The sequence below is a fragment of the Heteronotia binoei genome, chromosome 3 (assembly GCF_032191835.1).
Source record: "Heteronotia binoei isolate CCM8104 ecotype False Entrance Well chromosome 3, APGP_CSIRO_Hbin_v1, whole genome shotgun sequence".
NCBI classification, from domain to species: domain Eukaryota; kingdom Metazoa; phylum Chordata; class Lepidosauria; order Squamata; family Gekkonidae; genus Heteronotia; species Heteronotia binoei.
Window position 1 is genome coordinate 162,501,968 of NC_083225.1, and position 25,906 is coordinate 162,527,873.

The 25,906-nt window shown below is 45.4% G+C and overlaps 1 protein-coding gene across 3 annotated transcripts in view; it reads left to right on the plus strand.

The window, feature by feature from the left end:
- ATP8A2 (ATPase phospholipid transporting 8A2) overlaps positions 1-25,906 on the plus strand; it is a 499,041-nt gene that overhangs the window by 446,127 nt on the left and 27,008 nt on the right. For all 3 annotated transcript variants that reach the window (XM_060234774.1, XM_060234775.1, XM_060234776.1), the window contains 2 exons: positions 1,916-2,004; positions 22,151-22,255. In XM_060234774.1, the coding sequence (XP_060090757.1) occupies positions 1,916-2,004; positions 22,151-22,255 (194 nt within the window). The remainder of the gene's footprint in view (positions 1-1,915; positions 2,005-22,150; positions 22,256-25,906) is intronic.

The following is a 25,906-nucleotide window of genomic DNA, read 5'->3' on the forward strand; positions in this document are numbered from 1 at the left end:
GGCTTTTTTCTGAAGTGATACTGACAATTAATATTAATGAACACAAGCACCATTACTTTCAAGTGTTAAAACAAAGGCTTTGACCACATAATATCACTGAAATTTTTCAACATACTATAGACCAGGAGTAGGCAAACTTTCTCAATGTAAGAGCCACATAAAATGACATCAGAGGTTCAAGAGCCATGAGACATGAACATCAGATGTTTGAGGGAAGGAAGGAAGGAAGGAGGGAAGGAAGGAAGGAAGGAAGGAAGGAAGGAAGGAAGGAAGGAAGGAAGGAAGGAAGGAAGGAAGGAAGGAAGGAAGGAAGGAAGGAAGGAAGGAAGGAAGGAAAATACATGGGGGAAAGGAGGAGGGAAGAAGAGATGAAAAGAAAGCAACTTTAAATGCATTCTCCAAGCCAGCCAATGGAGTGTGAAAGAACCACATGTGGCTCCCAAGCCACAGTTTGGCCACCTCTGCTGTAGGCTATGGGTTAGAAGAAATCCACAGTGATAAAGGAGATGATAAAGGAGGTATTTGATACATGCAAATTAACATGACACTGTTTATCTAAAATCTGGCTCTTGGGATTAGCTCAGATTTACAGTGATTAGATATTTTCATCCTTTCACAGATCAAAGTAGAGGGATGGCTTGTGAACAGCCCTGTTCAGACACAGTCCCCACAAACACATGCTTTTGTTAGTTAGCCTCAACATTTTAAAATGTTACATGTTGCTAAAGGCAACTGTACTCTATAGAAATTAACCCAGAAATAGCCTGTCTTCCCATGGTTTCTGAGATCATAATTTTAAAAAAAAATTCTTCATACCACTTAGTGCACAGTAAACCTGGTTTTTTTATTATTATAGAACAGGTCACCTCAAAACATGTCTAAAAATTTTACTATCTGAGTAAAGGCTGTAGGGGATGGGCCAAGAGAAGTTAGGTTGAAGGCCACTAGGGAGCAGGCCTTCTCGGTGATAGCCCCTCGCTGGTGGAACGATCTACCAGAGATGGTGCGAGCCCTGCGGGACCTGAACCAGTTCCGCAGGGCTTGCAAAACATTTCTCTTTCAGTTGGCATTTGAGACAACATGTGGTAATTGAATTGATATAGAACCGGATCAACGAATGAACAGATATTTAGCCATCCTAAATACATCTGGATTACATCATTCTAGCACCTACCTTAATATATCTTATTATATTTTATTTGTTTTTATGTATTTTAAATAACTATTTGTAATTAATGTCAAATTATTATGTTTTTATGAATCATGGGACTCCCATGTCTGTTATACTGTCCAATAAGAATCATGGGATTCCCGTGCCTGTTAGCCGCCCTGAGCCCGCCTGGCGGGGAGGGCGGGATATAAAAATAAAATATTATTATTATTATTATTATTATTATAAGGGAAGCTGGTAAGCCACTTATTGTAAGCCCCTTAAGTCCTGCAAGGGAGAAAGGCAGCTAATAAATGTTCTGAATAAATAAATAAAATAAGTAGTGCATTGTAATGCATATGAGCATAGATGAGCAACTGTTTTAAAAAGACATTCCCAAAATTTTAAGAAGACATTCCCCAGCAGGAAAAAAAAATGGAGATTGTGATATACGGGTTTATTGAAATCATTTAGGAATTGGTTTCTATATATTATTTCCCTGCAATATGTGTACATAATATTTAATAAATAACAGCAACATATTCATTAATCATAATATGGAGTGGCTGTGAGAATGCATCTGTGTGACCCAAGTGTACTTTTGAAAACACTGGATTAATATATATAAAACATTCTGCTTTTCAGTAGTATTTGTTAGATTTGTTTTTAGCATTATCGTCCCACCTTTTCTTCACCAACCAATAGGCTCTACACTGTCATAGAATAATGATTAATGCCTTTTTTTTAATTGCTACTTCTTCACAGGCAGGAATGGTGCTGAGATGTGGCTACTTCTGGCTTGGTTTATTTTTGGTGCCCACAGCGTGCCTTGTTAAAGACGTGGCGTGGAGAGCGTAAGTTGGAAATGTGTAACATTTTAATTATGCTTCTTACAGAACTTTTTAAAAAGAAACTATCTCTGTTTTAGTCATACAGCCGCTAATTTTCCTCTAAAGGGAATATTACAGTTAAAGGTTTTGCAGAAACTTTGGCTAAGGAAAACATGGAAGATCTTAATGGCCTTGTTACCATCAGCAAAAAAACCTGGTAGCAGCAGTATTCGTAAAGACTGATGCTGCGACAAGACTGAGAGGCTATGCACATTAGAAACAGTAATATTTACCTATTTCTTTCCTGACAAGTTCTTTCCTGTCTATTAATATGTTGATTGGGACGGAATGGTTCTTTATTTGATCATTAGTATGAAACAGTTCTTTTCATACTAATTCTACCATCAGACTTCCAGAAACACTCAACTGCAGACAACATTTCTGCTATGACTGTGAATCTCACACTCTTTCTAGGATGATGCTGAAGAATCATGATTTTTTTCCTACAAAGTACTAATATGAAACCACAAATGAAAAGGGGGTTTCATTCTTTTCTAGCACATTACTGAAGGACTTACATCTTTGCTTCTGTTTTATCTGAGTAGGACAGAATGTCTTTAAGCCCCATGGCTTCTGTTGCTTCTATTTGAAAGGATATGTCAAAACGCTCCTTGATAGATTGAGCAACGGACATAACAGCTGTTGCAATGGAATGAAGTGGACAAGCATTTAAAAGGGTTACATATATGCGGTTTGTCATGAAGTCCAAATACCAAGTATTATAAGTTATAATATAAGTATAATTTAAGTATAATTATAACGTAAGCATAATTTATTATCCTTAATGCATGCATTCCATGGCCAGATTTGATTTAGGGAATGTTTAAGACAGTCATCTGAATGGATGCTATACTGGTCAGGTTCTCTTCCAACACCCACTCTGAAAGACATTTCAAGCTTCCAGCTATTTTTCATTCTGTTCATCAGAAGAGGACTGTCTGTCAGGAGCCTTGCTATGCAGGGAAGGGTGGTCTATACATTGAATATAATAAATAATAAATAAATAAGATAGGAGCTAAATGTTGCTGAGAAGGAGCAGCCTCTATTAGTCTCCATTTTTGCATGTATGTTGACTGACTTGAGAAAAACAGAGTTGATCTTTACTCTCTGGGTTGATAGTACTGGAAGGAAGGAGCTGATTTTGATAAAAGCAAAATACTTGCCATTATGATAAGGGTTCATGTTTCAAAGATACTGGGAAGGATAACTGTGAGAGATGGAGAGCAAGGTGTATCCTCCCTGAAGCAGTGTATCCAAATCCAATACTTTTCCTTCTGCCACAAAGTGGGAGGTAATCATTCATTTGTCTGGAAGAAACAGAACAGGTATATTCAGGAATTGTAGTAAAGTTGAGGAGCCAAGACCTGTAATTGCCCATAATGACCCCTTGGAACTTCTACTCTTTAGAATCAAGATTGCTTCTGTCTGTGTATCTTCACTTCAGTTTCTTTTTTGTCATGGACTGTTGGGAACTGGTGCGCGTGTTTAATTAGCAGAAAACCAGACTGACAGAGTCTGTGTGAAGGAAAGGTTTGTATGCTCAAAGATGGGTGGGGCCCTGCTGGGGGACTCATTGAAGCCCCCTTCAGAATTCTATCTACCTATGTCCAGACTTCCTAAAAATCAGAGATGAAGGGCATTGAAACTGGCTGCCCTCCCCCGGCTCCTTGTTAGTCTCATAAAAAGCAGTAGCAGCAGCAAGGACAGGCAACTGCTGGCCCTTAACATCATATTCTATCCTCCTCCCCCCCAGCATAATTTCAGACTTCAATAACATTTATTGGCATGATATCGAACATAACAAGGAACCAATCCATCCATCAAATTGTAAGCCAAAATGCCCTCAAACAAGGTTGGGGAATTGACAGGTGGGCACCTTTGGCTTAAAAAGGATCTAGAATCTATGTATACAGGATTCCACTTCCAGAAATGATTCCTAAATTTACCAAGGACACTAATTAAGTAAAACAATCATGAATTTATTACAGAAAAATATAGAACACACGCATACAAGATAATAGACTCATATAACATACATACAGACCTAATAAAAATAGAGAGAAATGCATAGCGGTAACATAAGGATGGACAAACAGGGTAATAATTACTGATCATAGTCTTCAAGGAAGGCTCCAATGGCGACAAACGAGGACTAGGGGGAAGGGGACCCTCAACTGACCAAGAATTGAGGCTGTATCTAAACAGCAGGAATGTGGTACTGCTAGATGCACACCTGTGGAGAGCTGGGTCACAGGTTATAAGGACTACCTTGAGCCCTTAGGGGATGGGAGGTACAGGGGTGGATGACAAGTGGTCAGCTGGTACATGACCTCAGAAAAAAGGGAGGATCCGCAAGGACTTCTGCGGTGGCCAATAGCCAGTTTATTGGGGGCACCTGATTGGATGCCCATACCTGGCCAATGTGCAGACTTGGCCCTGGTTACCTGATTGGACTTCCAGGTAACAATGGGCCAAAGCGGGAGACTCCAGGATGACCATTAAGGGAAAGATGGGAGAAATTATTGGGGTGGAGGTGATTAAGGCTATCAAAACTTATCTAAAAGGTAACAATAGATGGCCAGATTGCTACCTAAGGTAACACCCGATCTATACAAAGAACTTGGCTCTGGGTGAAGATGTTCTTCGTCTTCTTCATTCCTCTACTGGCACCATCCTTTGCCTTGGGTTCCATTGGACAAAGGCTTAGGCAGTCTGATAGGATCCACGCCTAAGATAAGCTTGATTGCCTTATGCATAGGTGACATCTGTTGCGTACATGAGCCTCCCGCTTTGCTGTAATGGAGTCTGGCACTGCAGGAAGATAGCTGTTGGTGATGTTAGCCTACCAATATGGATTCTATGGTCAAGGCTGGAAACTGCTTGCCCGGACAGTTCCTGGCAGTGCAACTTCTTCTGCTGCAACGGCCGAGATGGTGAGCGCACGGAACGACTGGAAACCCATTTGTTCTCCTGGTTAGCACTCTTCCAGAGACATGGAGTGCTGCTGCAAAGTTATGGCTGTTAGTACTCACATAAGTCCCTTACAGTCTGGTAGACAAAACCCACGTTCTCCTGGCAGATGTGTGTGAGTTGAATCTCCAGGCACCCTGGCAACCAAACGGGTGACTACGATGTTCTGAAATTAGGGGTCTTTTTCTCACAAAATGGCAATATGCAAATACATCAAGCGCCTCCTAGATATTAAATATAAAAATTTTGCAACAGTTTCAATTACCAATTGGTTCTGAGTTGACAACAGGAAGACAATTTTATATTTGTCAGGCTTCACTGTTTGCTCACTCAGAAAAGGGTCAATCAGTATGGAGCGTAGGTCAGAGTAAAAAGTACAGTTTATGAACACATGTTCTAAAACAGTGGCCCCCAACCTTTTTGGTACCAGGGACTGGCCCCAGGCCCGGCCCGCCCAACATGGCCCCAGGGCCAGCAGGGCGGGGGCACCAAATTAGCCTCCCCCCGCCCCTGCAGCGCCTCCTCTTCCACCCGCTTTCACAATTTTAAGGCCCAGGAAGGGGTGATGAAGTCCCTCCTGGGCTCTTTAAAGGCCAACATGCCTTCCCGCCTATCAGCTGATGGGCGGGGAAAACCACGGCAGCAACAAGCGACCTGCTGAAAAAGTGGCACCGCCCTTTCTTCCTCCTCACTTCCTTCCTGGGCGTGGGAAGGAAGTGGGGAGGAGGCAAGGGCAGCGCCGCTTTTTCTGCAGGTCACTCATTGCTGTTGCTGCGGTTTCCCCTGCTGATTAGGTGATCGACGAGGGGGGTCAGCCTTTGAAGAGCCCAGGAGGGGCTTCACCGCCCCCTCCCAGGCCTTAAAATTGTAAAAATGGAGGGAGAAGGAGGCATTGCGGGGGGGGGCGGTGAGGCTGCACAGTGCTCAGGGGGTGGGGTGGCAAGGCTGCATGGCCTGGTACCGGTCTGTGGCCCAGGGGTTGAGGACCCCTGTTCTGAAGTTTCTATCTCTGGACATGCACAAGTGCACAGTCTGTTAGCATAGGGAGTTTTATGGAATCTTCCAAGAAGTATCGCAGATGGTAGCACATTGAACCTAGCTAGCAAATAGGCTCTGTGTTGCCCAGGGGCCATTAGGCAGATATTCAGCCCTACACCCAGGAGGTTAAAACCCCAAACTCAGGGTGAACATCTGCCTTTAGCAAGGCCTTCAAGAACCTGCAATTCAATGTCATCCAATCTTTGTCTGATTAATAAGAAAGCTGATTTTTCTGTATACAGAAAAAAACAATATCCAATATTAATTCCGATTGAATTGATTTTGTCCTCTATGTGGCACACCCACGCAGAGGACTGAAACTCCATTAACAAGTGAGCATGTCTCTTACAGTGCAGACCTAAAGAGCAGAGTTCAAGTCCATGGCACTTTTAAGACCAACAAAGTTTTATTCAAGACATAAGCTTTCATGTACATACACACTCTTCAGATACATCGAAATGAAAGTTACCAGTTCACACTAGGGAAGCCAGGTCCAATTCAAGAACTATCTGGGGACTTTGGGGGTGGAGCCAGGAGCAAGGTTGTGACAAGCATAATTGAACTCCAAATGGAGTTCTGGCCATCACATTTAAAGGGATCACACATCTTTTCAGTGCCTTCCCTCCGTTAGAAATCATGAAGGATAGGGGCATTTTCTTTTGGGGCTCATAGAATTGGATGCCGTGGTCCAATCCTTTTGAAACTTGGAAAGTGCTTGGAAGAGAGGCATTGGATGCTACACTGCAAGTTTGGTACCTCTACTTTAAAAAAAAAGAGCCCCCCCCCCCGAGCACCAGATACCTGCAGATCAATTATCCATTATACTAGGGAATCAGTCTCCATAAGGAATGATGGTGTGCCCAGCAGACATATCCCTCCCCCCCCCCCGCCCACTTTCTGAGGATCCTGAAGCGGGGAAAGGGCCTCCAAACTGGGGAATCCCTTGTCCCCACCTGGGGATTGACAACCCTAGTTCATATACAGAGGCATAGGGTGAGCAGCAAAGTGTAGTACACAACGTAATGAAGATGTTTAACAGATTCAAGGACCAAATGGGAATAACAGTTCCACCTGAAACGTTTTTATTGTTTATTTACTTCTAATTTTTATTGCTTATTGTTATTGTTTAATTCTATTGGGATCTGCCCTGAGCCCGCTCACGGGATAGGGCGGACTAGAAATTAACACAAATAAATAAATAAAACAAGCTTAGTTTATGTGATCACCATTTGTTTGGGTTTAATTCGGTGGGGGGACATAGTACAGGAAATAAATAAAAATCGGAGATTGATGGGCAGATGTACCCTTCTTAATAGTGGAATGCTGAGAGTAATGAACTGAGGCCCTGCCATTACACTCCATCTGTCTCCTCTCAAGCATGGTGGTGACCTTAAATTTCCTCTTCTTTGAAGTGGAGTTGTTGGCTATGTAGAGTTATCTCCTCTGTTCCCAGACCAGAGAAATACATTCCAATCTACCATTCCAAATTACATTACATTCTGCTATTCATTACATTACATTGCAATCTACTACTCCAATCTACTATTCCAAATAAGATAAAACAAAGAGGATCTATAGCCCTTCTGGGGGACTGGTGAGAACAGTTATGTCAGTGGGCTTAGAAGGATGAAATTCTGCTTAAAATTGCATTGTTAGCCCTTGTAGTGCTGACAGGGTTTGCATCTATTGTGAAGTTGTCTGGGAGACGGTCTGATCAAAAGAGGGGTGTGACACTGTAAAATTATTGTTATTATTATTATTTATTGCACTTATATCCCGCCCTCCCCAGACGGGCTCAGGGCTCACAATTCGATGACAGATTCACATTATAACAATAAAACATTATTAAAACATTAAAATATTAAAACAGTTTAGGAAAAATAAGAAAATCCATGCTACGGTCACCTCAAGGTTGGACTACTGCAACGCCCTCTACATGGGGCTGCCCTTGTCTCGGACCCGGAAACTGCAGCTGGTGCAGAATGCCGCGGCCCGGCTGTTATTGGGTCTCCCAAAGTGGGAACACATCCAGCCGGGTCTCCGGACTCTGCACTGGCTTCCAGTGATATACCGAGTCCGGTACAAGGTGCTGGTTATTACCTTTAAAGCCCTATATGGCCTGGGACCTGTCTACCTGAAGGACCGTCTCTCCCCACATGTTCCCCAGAGAGCACTGAGGTCAGGAACACAAAATCTCCTCACTATCCCCGGGCCAAAAGAAGCCCGCCTGAAAGCCACCAGGGAAAGGGCTTTCTCCGTTATGGCCCCCGGAAGAGGTGAGGGCCCTGCGGGACCTAGCGCAGTTCCGCAGGGCCTGTAAGACGACCCTCTTCCGGCTAGCCTATACCTAGCCTACATTTAGCTAGGATAATAACTTGAGGAAACTGGCCAGCCATCTGTTTATAGTAAATTGAATTACTCTGTTTTAATGTTTTAACTGCTTAAATTATTTAACTGTTTTATATTTGAAATTGTTTACTTTTAAGTTTGACTAATTGTTGGAAGCCGCCCTGAGCCATTCGTGGGAAGGGCGGGATATAAATCCCAAATAAATAAAATAAATAAATAAATAAAAAACAATACATAAAATTACTAAATAAACTATAAGCATTCCAGTGAAGTCTAATTGCATGAGTAACTGACATTCAGCTTCCAGTTTAACCAGCGATGACATGCCGCAAGTTCCAACCAGTGATGTAGTCTAATGCACGGGGAACAGAGCCCATAGCTGATGATGTGCTGCCTCTTTTGCAATGAATACAGCTTCTTATTGATTGGAGCAGTTCTCATGGCTTCCAGGAGTTCTGCAATAATTAACCAATTGGGAAATGAAAGCAAGACTCGTAGTGTGAATGACCAGTCTTTTCCACTTGTACTAGCCTGTGCCCTTCAGGGGGTTAACACCAGCTGAGCCCTTTGAGATTCAGATCTTTTCTGCACACACAGTCTTTTACACAATAAATGCAAGGCTTCTTTTGGCCACTCCCAAAGCCCAATACAAGGTGAGAGAATGAGGCTGCCATTCAACTAGCCAGATGATGCACTTCACAACCAGTGTTCCTTTTAAGCTGAGTTAGTGTGAGCTAGCTCACAGGTTTTTTAGCCTGCGGCTCACACATTTTTGCCTTTGCTCAGGAAAAAGGGCCCCAGAGCAAAGTAGTTTATACAGGAGCTCACAATTATATTGCCAGTTGCTCACAACTTTATTCCAGTAGCTCACAAAGCAGAATTTTTGCTCACAAGACTCCACAGCTTAGAGGGAACACTGCTCACAACATGACTTTGAAGTTGGAAGGTATTCAGAAATGATAGGAGACATTTTCATCACTCCTAAATTGTCTCCTCGCCTGGTGCGATATGGATGGCTAACTCTTCGCCTGAGCCCTCTGTACCTGCCAGAGAAACTGGGGTGAGAGATAACCACAAATCAAGGCTAGCTGTTCGGACCTTGGGAGTAGCCCTCAGTCAGACTGACCTTAACTCACACGGATGCTTAGGCATGTTGCTTTCTATGCAGAACTGTGTAACATCAGAATTGGGTTATATATATTCTGGGTGTTTCATGATGATGCAAAACTGGAGGCCTCAGATTCAAGGTGCTATAGAACTTGCCCATAAATGAAAACAACACCCTCAAACCATTGGATCTTCTTCGTGGTCTCTGTGCAGTCCCACACATGGGTCTTGCCGCAGGCAACGGATCCATACCTCGGAGCTCCAATAGCTCGTTTATAACGTCTTTTGGCGCGCTTTCCTCCAGCCCTGGGGAGCAGGCAGCGACTGCGCATGCCTGGAGCGGGGGGAGAGCGCCCATTCCACTCAGTTTCTTCTCTACCGCCGCCCGGTCAACACCTACCTCGCTGCGTTTCCTCCTTAGCTCGTTCTTCTCCTCATCATCCGCTATCAACAGACCTAGGGAATCGACTTCGACTTCCGGAGTAATGGATCCAAAGACCTCCGCCTCAGCTCAACTCTTACTTCCGCCTGAGCTAGCGGCGCCTTCCGATGTCATCACTGACATGCCGCAGCTGACGCCCCATTCTCCTACGCTCGAGGTAATACCAATCCACTCCCGCTCGCCTTCGGTTCATAGCGTTGTGCCGTCTGAGTTCCTCGAGCCCGACCCTACCACTGACCAAACCCAAGCATACCTCAAGTCATCTCTCCGAGCCGGGTCCTTCCGGGACATCGCGGTTTCTCCCTTGTACAGGGAATCAGCAACTCAGGTTTCCACCCACTCTCGTTCACCAACCGATCGCGCCCCCGTGCATCGAATCCGTCACCGCTCTCCAATGCATCTTTCGACTCTTCGAACCCGGTCTCGCTCCCCTCGTAGACGCCACGATTCCGGTTCCTCCACTTATTACGACTATCAGGATTACTTTCCGCGAGATCGTTATGACTACTCGCCTTCGCGATCTCCCTCATCTAGACGCCGGTACCTCCATCGCCCTTCGCGCTCTCCTTCTGACGAGAGAAGGCGCCGCCCCCGGGAACCAGCTCCCTTCTTGGGCCGTGAGGTCCTTCCCCCTCGGATTCGACATGTCGATTCTCCTCGGCTCCGGGACTACGATCGAACCCGAGACTCGCCTCGAATCCGCTACCAGGATCGCATCACGGAACCTGATTACTTTCCATCTCTCCACACGGAGTCACTCCGAGACTATCGCCATGCAGATACTATACCTCGCACGGCCCCTGCAATGGTCTCCGTCGCTCCGCCACTAACTTCGGCTCAACCCAGATCTCCCGGAGACCATCAGCCTCAGACCAAGCTTCAGGTTGCCCCTACGGGTCCGGTATCACCGCGCCACTCTCCTCCCAGGGAGGACCTCCAATCCGATGTCGAATCTTCAGCATCATCGGACTCAGACAACCATGATTCCGTAGTCTCCGACTCCACACCTCAGCCCCGCCTCTCACCATCGGATGCCTCCAAGGCTTATTTAAATTTGATCACCACCATGGCCGAGACTTTAAAAATCGCTCTGCCTTCTGACTCTCCCAAGGTCTCTGACATTGTACATGACCTGGTCCAGGCTGATTTCCCTCCAGGATCACTGCTACCGATGCTCCCAGTGCATCTCGAGGGCCTCCGTGAGGCTTGGGACAAACCTGCTTCAGTTCCACCCACCTCTAAGCGTTTCGAATCCCTGTATAGAGTTCATGCACCAGATGCAAAGTTTCTCGCCTCACACCCAGCACCGAACTCTATCATCGTTCACTCAGCTACTAAAGCTAAGCCTTCCAGACATCCCACACCACCGGATCGAGAAGGCAGGAAATTAGACACCCTGGCTAGGAAGATGTTCAATCTAGCCTCTACCAACTCGAAGTTAAATAATTATTTGGCCTATTTTTCAGCCTACATCTTCAATTTGGCTAACCAATTTACACCCCTCATTCCATCTCTTCCCGAGACCTCACAGAGAACGGCTTCCAACCTGGTGTCCGAACTTTCCAGAGTATCCAAACAGCAGATCAACTCCATCCGCCATGCTGTTTCCTGCTCATCCAGGGTCTTCGCTGCCTCTGTTGCCTTACGCCGTCACGCTTGGTTAAGATCCACTAACCTGCAACCAGACATCAAGCAGAAAATCGAAGATCTCCCTTTTGATGGTCTGGGACTCTTCCATGCTTCCACAGATGAAGTGTTAACCTCTGTTGATGATGGCCGGAAGCGTGCCAAGCGCCTGGGAGTTTACCAACCACCCTCCCAACAATTCAGCCGCGCAAAGCCCTGGAGACCATCGTTCCAGAAGCGCCAACGGTCCCCTAAGCAACAGGACTACTGGAAGAGGAAGGGCGTGCAGCACAAACCTCAGTTCCAACAAAGGCCTCGGTCACAGCAGACCAAGAAGACCTCCCTCCCCTCCAAGCAGTCTCTTTGACTTTCTTCACATTCCACCTCCTTACCACACGCGTCTCTTTCCGTTTCTCCCGACCTGGAACTCGATCACAACCGACTCCTGGGTGCTTACCATCGTGCGCCTAGGTTACGCAATCGAGTTCATTTCTCCACCTCGCCACCACTACTTCACTGCTACCCCCCCTTCTTCACTCCTCCTTCAGGAAATTCTGGACTTGCTCCAGAAAAATGCCATAGAACCTGTTCCTCCTCAACATCGAGGGACCGGCTTCTACTCCAGATACTTCCTGGTCCCCAAGAGGGATGGAGGCAAGCGTCCTATCTTAGATCTCCGGAAGCTAAACAGATACATCGAGTACAGGAAGTTCAGAATGATATCCCTACAGTCCATTCTGCCTCTGATCCCCAAAAACTCCTGGATGGCTTCCCTGGATCTTCAGGACGCTTATTTCCATGTGACAATCCGACCTCAGCATCGGAAGTATCTCCAGTTTGCCATGGGCCACGACCATTTCCAGTACATCTCCCTGCCATTCGGCCTATCCACTGCACCCAGGGTTTTCACCAAGTGCATGGCAGTGGTGGCAGCTGCCCTTCGCATTCGGAACATCCCTGTCTTCCCATATATCGACGACTGGCTCTTCATAGCACCGTCTCAACATCAACTGCAGAGCAACCTTCACACAGCTCTCATCCTTCTGAATTCCCTGGGTCTTCGTGTGAATACCATCAAATCACACCTCACACCTACCCAGGACCTCAAATTCATAGGGGCCCGTCTATGCACCTCTCTCCATCTAGCTTTCCTCCCACACGATCGAGCGCTGACAATCATTGCCTTAGCCAGATCAGTTCAACAGCAGCCTCTTCAGTCTGCTTTCACCATCCAACGCCTGCTGGGCCTTATGGCCGCCACGACATCGGTCCTTTACTTTGCCAGGCTACGAATGAGACAGCTACAGCTCTGGTTTGTACGAGCCTATCATCCTCAACTGCAACCGCAGAGCGTTTTACTCACCGTTCCCCAGAGAGCACTTCTTTCTCTCACGTGGTGGACTGTACCCGACAACCTCCTCGCAGGCATGCCATTTCTACCGACTCCTCCGACGGCTATTGTAACAACAGACGCCTCCAAGTGGGGATGGGGAGCCCACTTAGAGGACAAGACTGTCAGAGGGCTTTGGACTCCCTCGGAGAGGGTCATGCACATAAACTGCTTAGAACTGATTGCTGTGCACAGAGCGCTCCAATCATTCCTTCCACTGATCAAGGGTCGGCACGTTCAGATCTCCACAGACAATATGGCAACAGTTTTTTACATAAACAAACAGGGGGGTACCAGATCCCTCCGGCTGTGCCGTATAGCCATACTGCTCTGGTAATAGTGTGTCAAGCACAACATCTACATGACTGCCATCCACCTCCCGGGTGTGGAGAATCTTCTGGCCGACTCTCTCAGCAGGATTCGCATAGACGACCACGAATGGTCCATCAATCTAACCTACCTCCGTCGCATCTTCCGGTGTTTCGGAACGCCCAAGGTGGACGCCTTTGCTTCCAGGGACAATGCGAAGTGCCCTCGATTCTATTGCAGGAGGGGCAACGATGCCTTCCTACATGTCTGGAGAGGTTCTCTTCATTACATCTTCCCTCCAACCCCCCTACTGACACGGGTGCTGACAAAGATCACACGAGACGGCACGGACTGCATCCTCATTGCTCCTTGGTGGCCACGGCAACCCTGGTTCACCAGGCTTCTGCAGATGTCCCATCACACCTACCGCCGCCTCCCTCTGGTGGGCGACCTCCTCTCTCAGGCGAACGGCCAGGTATTACATCACAACCCTCAGGTTCTGGTCCTAACAGCCTGGAGGATACACCCTCATGTCTCTCCGCGGAAGTAGCCAACATCATCCTGAACGCACGAAAGCCTTCCACCAGACTTTCGTACCAACGCAAATGGAAGCGCTTCTGTTCATTTGCATCATCTAATCATCTACAACCACAATCAGCACCCTTGAACTTGATCCTTGATTATCTACTGTCTTTACAGAAATCAGGACTATGCTACTCTTCTCTAAAAGTCCACTTATCTGCCATTTCTGCGTTCCATCACCCAGTTGAGGGCAAGACTGTCTTCTCTCATTCCTTGTCCAAATCATTCCTCAAGGGCATGTTACACCTGCACCCGCCTGTCAAACCCTTTGTTCCGGCTTGGAGCCTATCTTGAGTTCTCTCCTGTTTAATGAAAACTCCCTTTGAACCCATGGCTACTATAGACCTCAACCTTCTCTCTTGGAAGACGGCATTACTAGTAGCCCTTACTTCGGGTAAACGGGCAAGTGACTTATGCGCCTTCCGGCACGATTCTCCATATACCATTTTCCACAAAGACAAGGTTGTCCTGCGACCTGACCCTGCATTCCTTCCTAAAGTTGTCTCCCAGTTCCACCTATCCACTTCGACTTCTTTACCAACGTTTTTCCCCAACCCTGCCGACCCAGGACAACGTGCCCTACATTCCTTGGATGTTAGAAGGGCTTTGTCTTTCTATCTTGCTCGTACACAACCTTTCCGTAAGGACCCTAATTTGTTTGTGGCCTACGGTAAACCTCATACAGGACACAAGATTTCTACCCAGAGACTATCTAAATGGGTAGTTAGTGCCATTAGGTTGTGTTACGAACTGGCTAAGCAGCCTATACCTGAAGGCCTTAAGGCTCACTCTACCAGAGCGGTCTCGACGTCTTCGGCCTTTCTGCAGGGCGTCTCTCTAGAGGACATCTGTGCTGCTGCATCGTGGTCCTCTTCATCCACGTTCGTCTCCCACTATGCCCTAGACGTTCGTGCAAGACGAGACGCCTCCTTCGGCCAAGCGGTCCTCAAATCCATCTTCCACTGAAGTTATGGGTGAGTGCATCTGCTTCCATCACTATGTGATATTCTATGATATGATATGTTTATGTGACTAATTCTCCCTTTTTTACCAGCACCCTCCTCCAGGTCATTCAGCTGGCTAGTCACCCATGTGTGGGACTGCACAGAGACCACGAAGAAGATAAACAGGTTGCTTACCTGTAACTGATGATCTTCGAGTGGTCATCTGTGCAGTCACACACGCCCACCCAGCCTTCCCCGCTGCTGGTCTCCTGTAATTGTTGCTTAACTTTGTATAGTGTCAGTGCCAGTGGCGGCTGGAAGAAACTGAGTGGAATGGGCGCTCTCCCCCCGCTCCAGGCATGCGCAGTCGCTGCCTGCTCCCCAGGGCGGGAGGAAAGCGCGCCAAAAGACGTTATAAACGAGCTATTGGAGCTCCGAGGTATGGATCCGTTGCCTGTGGCAAGACCCATGTGTGTGACTGCACAGATGACCACTCGAAGATCATCAGTTACAGGTAAGCAACCTGTTTTTCCCCATTCTGCCTGACTTTCTATCTCAAAGGTAGTGAGAGAGATCACAAGATCAGTTGTCACATGTTAGCTGATTTCTCTAAAACACTGATAGACTTGGAGTTTTTCCCTGTCATACAAACCATGCATAGATTTTATAAGCAGTTGTGACTTACGTAGTCATGGCCTGTGGGAAGAGGATGGGGAATGGAAAGATATTGCAGTAACTACAGCTGCCTAACAGTGTATTCCAGACATGTACCAACAAGGTGCGCATATGCAAAAGTTTTTCTCTAGCATAGGCAACAGGTTTCTTTCTGTACATGTGACAGTTGTTGGCACATGTTCAGGATAAATTGACTCCTCTAGTCATTTTGGTTGCCACATAATACCACAGGCTACATTTGGATTAGGGTTGCCAAGTCCAATTCAAGAAATATCTGGGGACTTTGGGGGTGGAACCAGGAGACTTTGGGGGTGGAGCCAGAAGACATTGGGGCGGAGCCAGGAACATGGGTGTGACAAGCATAATTGAACTCCAAGGGAGTTCTGGCCATCACATTTAAAAGGACATTTTTAAATGTCTTCCTTCCATAGGAAATAATGAAGGATAGGGGCACCTTCTTTTGGGGCTCATAGAATTGGACCCCCTGGTTCAATCATTTTGAAACTTGGGGGGTACTTTGGGGAGAGGCACTAGATATTATACTGAAAATTTGGTGCCTCTACCTCAAAAAACAGCTCCCTCAGAGCCCCCGAAACCTCCAGATCAATTCCCCATTATACCCTATGAGAATCGATCTCCACATAGGGAATAATGAAGTGCTCAGCAGATGTTTCGCTCTCTCCCCCCCCTTTTCTGGCGACTCTGAAGTGAGGAATTGGCCTCTCTACTCACGAGTTGCTGCCAACTTCTTCAAAGTAACACAGACACACCATCCCAAAAGGAAGCCTTTTAATCGGAAACTGAAGCCTCCGGAGGTTGAAAGGCACATGGTCCTCTGGGAGTGGGGCTTCCCCCCACCGGCCAGCTGACTGGGGGAGGGAAGGAGTCTGGGAAAGTGGAAGAACCCTCGCTGCGACCTGGGGATTGGCAAGCCTAATTTGGATCAAAACTAAACATTCCAGCAAGCCAAGCATATAATCATAAAAACAGTGTTGCTTTTTAGGCAGAAAACAGGAAGTCTGTCCTTTTAATAGTGACGGGGTGTCACTAATACCGGTCCTTAAGGTCAAGAGCTTAGGTGTGCTCCTGGAGTCCTCTCTTAAAATGGAGGCCCAAGCAGCAGCCACTACTAGATCCGCCTTTTTTCATCTTCGGCGGTTGCGGCAGTTGGCCCCTTTCCTGGAGCGCAACGATTTAGCAGTGGTGATCCATGCTACGGTCACCTCAAGAATAGATCACTGTAATGCTCTTTACATGGGGCTACCCTTGGCGCTGACCGAGAAACTACAGCAGTGCAGAACGCTGCAGCGCAGCTGTTAATGGGGCTCCCCTGGCACATTCAGCCAGTGCTGAGAGAGCTGCACTGGTTACCTATTGTGTTCCAAGTCCATTTAAAGGTGTTGGTATTGTCCTTTGAAGCCCTCTGTGGTCAGGGGCCTGTCTATCTGTGGGACCGCCTTTCTCCACACGTTCCCCAGAGAGGGACCAAAGGAGGCTAGGTTGCGGCTGACGCGAGGTGGCAGCACCAGAATTGTGGAATGCTCTCCTGGAGGCCATAAGGGCCCTGCGGGATCTCTCTACTTTCCGCAGGGCCTGTAAGACCGAACTGTTTCGACAGGCCTTTGAGATCTAACCGGGGAAGAGCTGCCACCCTACATCACTATAGAGTACCATGATCACCACTTATATTATATTGTAGTGATACAGCACCATGAAATGAAATGTTTTTAAATAATTTTAAACTGTAGCTATTTTTTATTGGTTTAATTTGTAAAAATGAATGTTGTTAGCCGCCCTGAGTCCGCTTGCGGAGAGGGCGGGATAGAAATTTAAAGTAATAAATACATAAATAAATTCAACATCCAGTCAGCCATAAAATGAAAAATAGAAACCTCAAATGTATTTATTTATTTATTTCTGTTTGTATCCCGCCCTCCCTACAAACAGGCTCAGAACAGCTAACAGCAAATTAACATCATAAAATACAATAATCTACTATAAAATAGTATTAAAATAAAACATTAAACAATTATTAAAACCATAATATATATAATTAACATCTTTAGTGCTATGTCTGCTGATATGTAATATATAAGACAAATAAATAAATGGGCGGCGTCCTATAGTTCTTCATGGTTTCTCATAATTTTCAGATATGCTAATGACCTAGGTTGATGTCTCACAAAAGTGCAATGGTTCAAAAGGTTCTTTTATCTAATGTTTGTGCATTGCCAGACAGTTCTGTCTCTCTGCTTTTTCTAGCCTGTTTGGTGTAGTGCTTAAGTGTGCAGACTCTTATCTTGGAGAACCAGGTTTGATTCCCCACTCCTCCACTTGCACCTGCTGGAATGGCCTTGGGTCAGCCATCGCTCTGGCAGAGGTTGTCCTTGAAAGGGCAGCTGCTGTGAGAGTCCTCTCAGCCCCACCCACCTCACAAGGTGTCTGTTGTGGGGGAGGGAGATAAAGGAGATTGTGAACCGCTCTGAGATTCGGAGTGGAGGGTGGGATATAAATCCAATATCTTCTTCTTCACTTATTCTGAGCTGAAATATGGCCAAGGGATGGTTCAGAAGCATCATCTGAACCTTGTCCTGCCTCCCCCTCCCCGCCCCCATTCCTCCTCCCATTGCCAGATTGGGAATGGAAGGCACTGCCTCTTAACTAGTAGAGATAGCTATGACCTTTCATTTACTGGTGCTCGTCAGATTCTTGTGGGAGGTGGGGATAGATTCTTCCTGTCCAAGCTTTTTGGGAGGAAAGAGTAGTGATGTCATGGCCTTGGGTAGTCCAACCCTTGATCCTTGGCTGAGGGGAGTTAGATTCAAACAGGTGGCCATCACTAATCAATGCAATTTAACAGGAGAATAAGTTTGCAGCTGGTAAGATATGATCACACACCTTGGCTGCTTATAGATGAGGAAGAACCATCCAGTTTTTTTCTCCCTCCTTTGTGTATGTTTTTTCAACATTTAATGCTTGCCAGGCTGAAAGAAAAATGGTCATGGCAGGTGCCTCACTTTCTGTTTTCATTTAAGTGAATAGGATTTTGCAAAGGCCACAGTGGGATCAACCGCAAAGCCTGCCTGCGTTTTTTGTATTTAGCTACTCACTGGCCTCTTGTGTTACTGTGGATATTAAATGAGTCAAGATTTTCCATCTCTTGAATGGATCCGGTTCAAGATCTCATCCAGTACATTGACATTGCTGTTACTCTTTGTGTCTTTAATTTATAGGTAGGTAGTTAGAAACATCATATTTTGGCTAGGTTCCCTAAAATATAAAGGGATGAGGATGTTTCATTGAAATCAATATGTTTTGGTTGTAAATATGACTACTGTAGTATTCTATAATATTTAAAATTACTTCCTTATTCTCAGTCTTTCCTATTACAATATTTTGTGCTTATAATGAAACTGTCCCGGTACATTGCCTCACAAATCCATGCTTTGATAGCTATGTAATAACTTCTTAAGTGCTGTATATGTCATGTTCTGCTGTATATGCCAGATCAAGCCTAAACAACCCATGACTCACCAGGCTGAATGCAGCCTACCACCTGTGTATGTAGTCCACTGGGGGTGAAAAATGCTCCAGCTTTGCTCCTTTTCGAAACCTACAAAAACAGGGGTCTTGTACAACATGACTGGTAGGTTCTATTTAGTTTGGTGGGTCACAAAATGGGCAGGATACACAAATCATCATTAGTGAAAGTGATTCAAACTATGGTAAAACAGCTAATCAAACTATGGTAAAACATAGCTTACGCAAACTATGGTAAAACAGCTAATCATTCAGGTAAATGTAATGTCATTGGTTTGCACTGATTTGTTGGAAATTTAGAAACTTGTGGTGGAGCAGAGATGGTCCAAGTTCGATCCAAAGTTAGTCATCTGATGTGGGCTATCCTACTCTGCTGAATGGTAAGGCTGGATCTGGGATGGAATGATGATCTCATCTGGACTTTTGCCTGTTGAAGGAAACAGTGTCAGAGAGGAAAGAAGAGGTGGAGACTGGATGGCTGTGTTAAAAGTAACAGGCTGCAATCTTAAGCAAGCTTACTGTAGGGCTGACTTCTAAGGAAATATGCCTATGGGTTGTGTCAGACAGAAGTTTAAAAGTCCCAGACTTTACCTTCCAAAATCTACTGTATCAAAAATTGTCTCTTTTACAGCAGGAGGAGAGGTCAAGGTCAATATATTTAATATATTTAATCAAATTGAGAGGCATGTGGAAGTAAAGTAAATAGGAAAGATTATTAAGAGTTAATAGCCCAAAGCTTAAAGTGGGTTTTATTTGTTAAGAAAAAAAATGTTTCTAAAGTTTCATTTTGCAAAAGGGAAGTTGAGTCTAATCATTCCCTAAGTCATTTCAGTAACTTGAATCTAATTAAGTTTTTGTGTAGTTCTGGGTAATTTCACTTGGAAGAATTTATATCTTGAGAGTAGCTGGGCTGCTGTTTCCATTGCTCACAGGATGATACCTGTGTTCTCTATCAGGTCTCACAAAAGCAGGGCTTTTTTGTAGAAAAAACCTGGCAGGAACTCATTTGCATATTAGGCCACACCTTGACATCACCATTACTTCCTCTTCTTCCTCATAAGAAGGGTGGTTTGGGTGTGACTCCAGCACTCTACCTCCTTGCTTCTTCTGGAGGAAGTGTAGGGTTACCAGCTCTGGGTTGTTGTTGTTGTTTAGATTTGGTAATCGCCCCAACTCCAGGTGGTGTACAAAATACATAATAAAAGCAATTTATAGTTAAAACCAACATAAATTAGATTAAAATTTACAAAAATCCCAGATGGCACCCTGTGAGGTTTTGTTTATATTCTGGACTACCAGAGAGTAATACCGGGGAGGGACGGGGACTTACAAAGCGTCTTGAGTGTTTGGGAAAGGGTGGTGTCAGGTGATGAAAACCATTGCCAACTCCAATCAAAACCCCTGTGGAATCGGATAAGATCCTGCAGGGCCCTGAAGTCATCTTGCAGAGAGTTCCACCAGGTTGGGGCCAGGACTGAAAGGGCCCTGGCCCTAGTTGAAGAGAACCGGACTTTCCGAAGGCCAAGGGTCACTAGAGAAGCATTACCAGTAGAGCTTAATGCTCTTCCAAGAACATACCAGAGGAGACAATCCCAGATACATTGGTCCCAGACCTCTCAAGACCTTAAGGTCAGAACCAAAACCTTAAATCTGACATGGTACTTCACTGGGAGCCACTGTAGCTGGCACAGCACTGGTAGAAAACATGCCATCCATGGCACTTCCATCAGGACTTGCATCGGCACATTCTGGGCCCGCTGAAATTTCTGGGTCAGTCTCAAGGGAAGGCCAGCATAAAGCAAGTTACAGTAATCTAATCTGGAGGTGACTATTACATGGATTACTGAGGCTAGGTTAGGGCGCGACAGGATGGGAGCCAGTCACTGAGCTAGGCGAAGATTTGGCAATATGCGTGACCTGGGCCTCCATCAAAAGGGAGGTATCCAGACAGTGCCAGTATCAGTGGCACTCTATCAAGAGCCAGGCGCCTGCAGTCCAGTGCCAGTTCCACCCACCCCCAGCCACAGAATCCCCATCTTTGACGGATTCAGCTCCAACCTGCTTTTTCTTAGCCATTCCACCATGGCCTTCAATCTCACAGCTTGATTTTGCAGAACAGCAGCTGACTGGCCACCCAAAAACAGGTACAGCTGGATGTCATCAGCATACTGATGACACCCAAGCCCAAAACTCCTTGCCAGCTGGGCAAGGGGGTGCATATAGATGTTAAACAACATTGGGGAAAGGAGTCCCATCTGAAGAACCCTGCATAGCAAGAGGCACCTAGTGGACACAACCTCCCCCTGTGCCACCCTCTGTCCGCAACCCCACAGAAATGAGGAAAACCATTGAAGGCTACCCCATGAACCCCCACATTGGTGAGGTCATAATTGACTGTGTCGAACACTGCTGTGAGGTCAAACAGCAACAGCTGCACCAACCCACCTTGAGCCAGCTGTGTACAGAGATCATCGGTCAGGGCGACTAGCACAGTCTCTGTCCCATGGCCAGGGTGGAAGCTGGACTGGACTGGATCTAGCACCAGTGTGTCATTCAGGAAACCCTGGACCTATTCAGCTGCCACTCTCTCAATTACCATACCCAGAAATGGCAAGTTTGAAAATGGACGATAATTGGCTGGATCTAAAGGTTCCAAAGATACTTTTTTCGAGAGGCACAACTTCTTAGGATCCTCCAAACATTCTGAAAGTAAGGTAGTGGGGAGTATGTGTATTTTTAACACAGTAAAAATGTTTTGTTAAAAGGAAGTGTTTCATTATCTGTATATGGATGGATACTGTCCTCAATACTGTACCAAGCTGAACTTGACTTATTCTCCTGTGCACCCTCTTTCTTTCCAAATATTCCAGAATGCAAGTTTGACTCCATTGCATAAGCAACCAGTTGGCCATTGGGGATTGGTTATATTTTAAGGAGACAGCTTGTAATCTGAGAGTTGCTCTCCAGTTCTCTTTGCAAGACTGTAGAAGATCCAGAGCAGTCAAAATGCCTGGGCTCAGCCTTGCCAAAGTAATGTCTTTGCCAGTCTGACTCTGAGCAGGAAAAACAGGGTCTTTTACAGCCAATGAAAGTTGATGTGTTGGTGTCTCTGTTTTGTGTCTTTCTCTTGTGATACAGGGCCAAGCATACCTACCATAAAACTTTGCTGGAACAGGTTCAAGAGTTGGAAACTAAGTCCAAAGAGATGGGGAAATCTATGCTGCGTGATAGTAATGGAAAGAGGTGGGGCAATTCCATATTAACAGAAAGCATGGCAGATCAATATTTTTTTTTACCCACTTCTCCATCCTTTTTTTCTCCATGCATTGCAACCTGGAGGGGTTCTCAAGACCCCTCTGCCTTTTTATTGATTCACCTGCTTTATTTATTTAAAAAAAATCCTTCCCTGCTCCATTCATCATCTGCTGGTGCACAAAGCCAGATCTGAGGTTTCACATAATGCTTCTTGCATGAGCGCATGTAAAAATTTTGTTGGACTATGAGACTGACCTAAAGACATTTTGTTTTACTTCCCCGGCCTCAATGATGGATTCTACACCTGGCCTGGACACAAACAGTAGGGCAGGAAAGCAGAAAGGAATGGGAAATGACAAGCCAGAATCTCTTTTCTCCAAGCCATCTTGTGTTAAGAGTTGTGCAGGAAATGTATATGAATTTCTATGGGGTTTAGGCAGAATTTTTCAGTGGGTTTTCGATGGATCAAAGTTAGCAAGCAGCTGATACAACAGCATGTGGTCAGAGGACCATTGGTATTACCAAATCATATATCACCATTTATCTACAGTGCTAGTGTATTACAAAAGCCAGTATTTTTCTCCCATTGGTATCAGCATTGCACAATAAATCATTACACACACTATGGCCGAGGTCAGACGCACATAAACTGACGAGATGGGCATGGATGAAAGCCAGATACATGTCGGATTTTATGCAGTTGTCCAAACATCAGCATCTGACAATGGTTGTTGGCTCGTTCGTGTCCTGAACTGCCACAACTGAGATGCGGACTTTTTTGATAGTACATTAAATCCGGAATAAGAATGCTTCCGACGACTCCCGTGCGTACTTTCTATGTTTGAAAGCTGCATTGTAGCCGACTCTTCGCAAGCGCACATCCGCTTCCCTACGCTTCCCCACTCCAAATGATATCATTGTGCCAGCAATTGTTGACTCAGCCTTCCAACCTTCTGAGGTCGGTAAAATATGTACCCAGCTTGCTGGGGTGGGGGGGGGGAGTGTAATGACCGGGGAAGGCAATGGCAAACCACCCCCTAAAAGGTCTGCCGTGAAAACTTTGTGAAAGCAGCATCACCCCAGATTCGAAAACAACTGGTGCTTGCACAGGGGACCTTTCCTAAATGGGGCGGGAGGCAGATCGTTCACCTTTGCTGTCTCCCTGCCAGGGGAGGAAGATGACCCACCTTTGCCGTCTCCCCGCCAGGCGGAGAGACAGCAAAGAGAGTTGCCGTGCTCCCCCCCCCCCATTTAAACACCACGGCGGGGTGTTTAAATGGGGGGGAGGAAGATCCCCCACCTTTGCTGTCTCCCCGCCAGGCAGAGAGACAGCAAAGAGAGTTGCCGTGCTCCCCCACATTTAAACACCACGTTGGGGTGTTTAAATGGGGGGGGGAGGAAGATCACCCACCTTTGCTGTCTCCCCGCCAGTTGGAGAGACAGCAAAGAGAATTGCCTTGCTCCCCCCCCCCATTTAAACACCACGGCGGGGTGTTTAAATGGGGGGGGAGGAAGATGACCCACCTTTGCTGTCTCCCCGCCAGGTGGAGAGACAGCAAAGAGAACTCCTGGGCTTCCCCTTCCTTTCTGGGTGTTTAAATGGGGGGGGGGGGCAGATCGCCCACCTTTTCTGGCACCTTTAAAAAAAAAAAAAGCCAAGCACGATATCCCACGGTACTGCGCTTGCATGAGTGTGGAATGCCATCTCAAAAAATGAGGTCCGGTTGAGACCTCTGATCAACCAACCTCTGATGGGACCAACGCTGCTTAGAACTGAAGGATGGAGGGATGTCTGATCAGGAAATTCATTGTAAAAAAGCTGCAGGGTATAATAGCGGGTTAGGGATGGATTTAATGGTGAGTGTGACTGCGGCCTTTGTGTACATTTGGCTGCGCTGCTTTCTGTCACTAGAATGACGATTGCCTCAGCTCTTGAAAAATATGCTCGGAGAGTGAACAACACTTTAGTCTCAACATTATGCTAATTACATTTTTGGTTTTAAAATTGTACCTTTAAATTAACACAACTCTCATTTGCAGAAATCTTTGGATGGTAAGTTAGATGTCTCCATTGTAATAAGACCATATGGGATGTGCTGCTGTTATTGAATTATTCAGTGTATGGGAGAGTATGTTCTATGTGGGACTTTTTGTCTGGTGTGAAAGACACTAAAAAAGATTCCTACTGAGCTTTTTTTCCCTCAGACAGTTTCATTTATCCCTTTTTAGAATGCAATTGTTGTTCGGCAAATCGAAGAGCTCTGTAAGTTCAAAAAGGTTCTATAACTAACACTTGTGTTCTTCAAACAATATGGCACTGTGTGACCTGCCAAGGAACTTCACAATAATTAAACGGGATTTTAACAGACCTTCTAAACTACCAACCTAAGTGGAATGGGACTTCAGAGAAACATTTCATTCTGGAAGGGCAGGGTCAGCCTTTGAGTCTTTTATACTTACGCTGAGATAAACTAATTGCCATATTGTAGCTGTGGCTGAAATAGTGGAGGAATAAACCTATAATTCATTTCATTAAATAGTGCCTATTAAGTCACAGTTAGATATGCTGCAAACTTGACACTCTTCATAATAAAACCTAGAAATTTCACAGATATTTCTGGTTGCATTTAGCCTACTTACTTGCATATCATCACACAATTGCCTAGGTTTCTTAGGACATTTGTGTTTGCCTAGATATAAATTTTTAAAAATAAGAATACCTCCCACTCTGCTTTGCTCTCTCAAACTCTGGTTGAATTACTAATTTGTTGACAATAAAATTGAAAATGTGACAAAACAATTCAATTAAGAATTAATTAAAATAATTAAAATGTTACCCCAAAAAGTCAGAAAACATTTTTTTAATTAGAATAATATATGTCACTGCTCACAGTTTGAATTGGGCCCCAAAATTAGCTAGATGAGAGAATCAGACATCTCTAACTAGATCTTTTGTTGATGGTATCAAAAACCATAACGATGTCCTGTAGGAATAGCAGGGATATACCCTTCTATCCAACATAAACCATTGGCCAGACTGATTCATGTAAAAGTGTATTGAAATTGATCTCCTTAATTGGTATCATATCTGACATCACACTGCTACCATGTGCTCACACACCTTACCTGCAAATGGAAAAGCAGAGACCACACAAAAATTACTGAGATCAGATATATCAAAAGAGGGTTTCTTAAACAATGGCTTCCTCACCATCTGCTTCAGATGGGTGGGAAACAGACAGGCATTTATAGCTTCTCCCAAGCACCCATCTAGTTCTGTGTTCCTTCTGCATACAGGAATAGACCTCACACCTCCCCAAAGCCTGTCTACACCCTAAACTTGCCAGTCCCCCCACCACAGGGGCAGAAGTACCCCTTCTCCCAGCTCCCATTGCCCACCACCAAGAGAAAAATAAAATATGTCTTTTGGGTTTATGGCCTCTCTAGGAATCATTGGAAAGTCTGTGGTAAAATCATGTCTTCCATCCCCAAGTGATGTTAGTCCTTTCTCATCCCACAGATTGAGAGACCTGCCTTAGGGCTGCTCTCAGCCATAGTAGCAATCTAGTCAACCATCCGGAGTAACAAAATTCCAGGGATGCCTGCCTCTACTATGTAAATGTCTTGAAGATTAAGCCA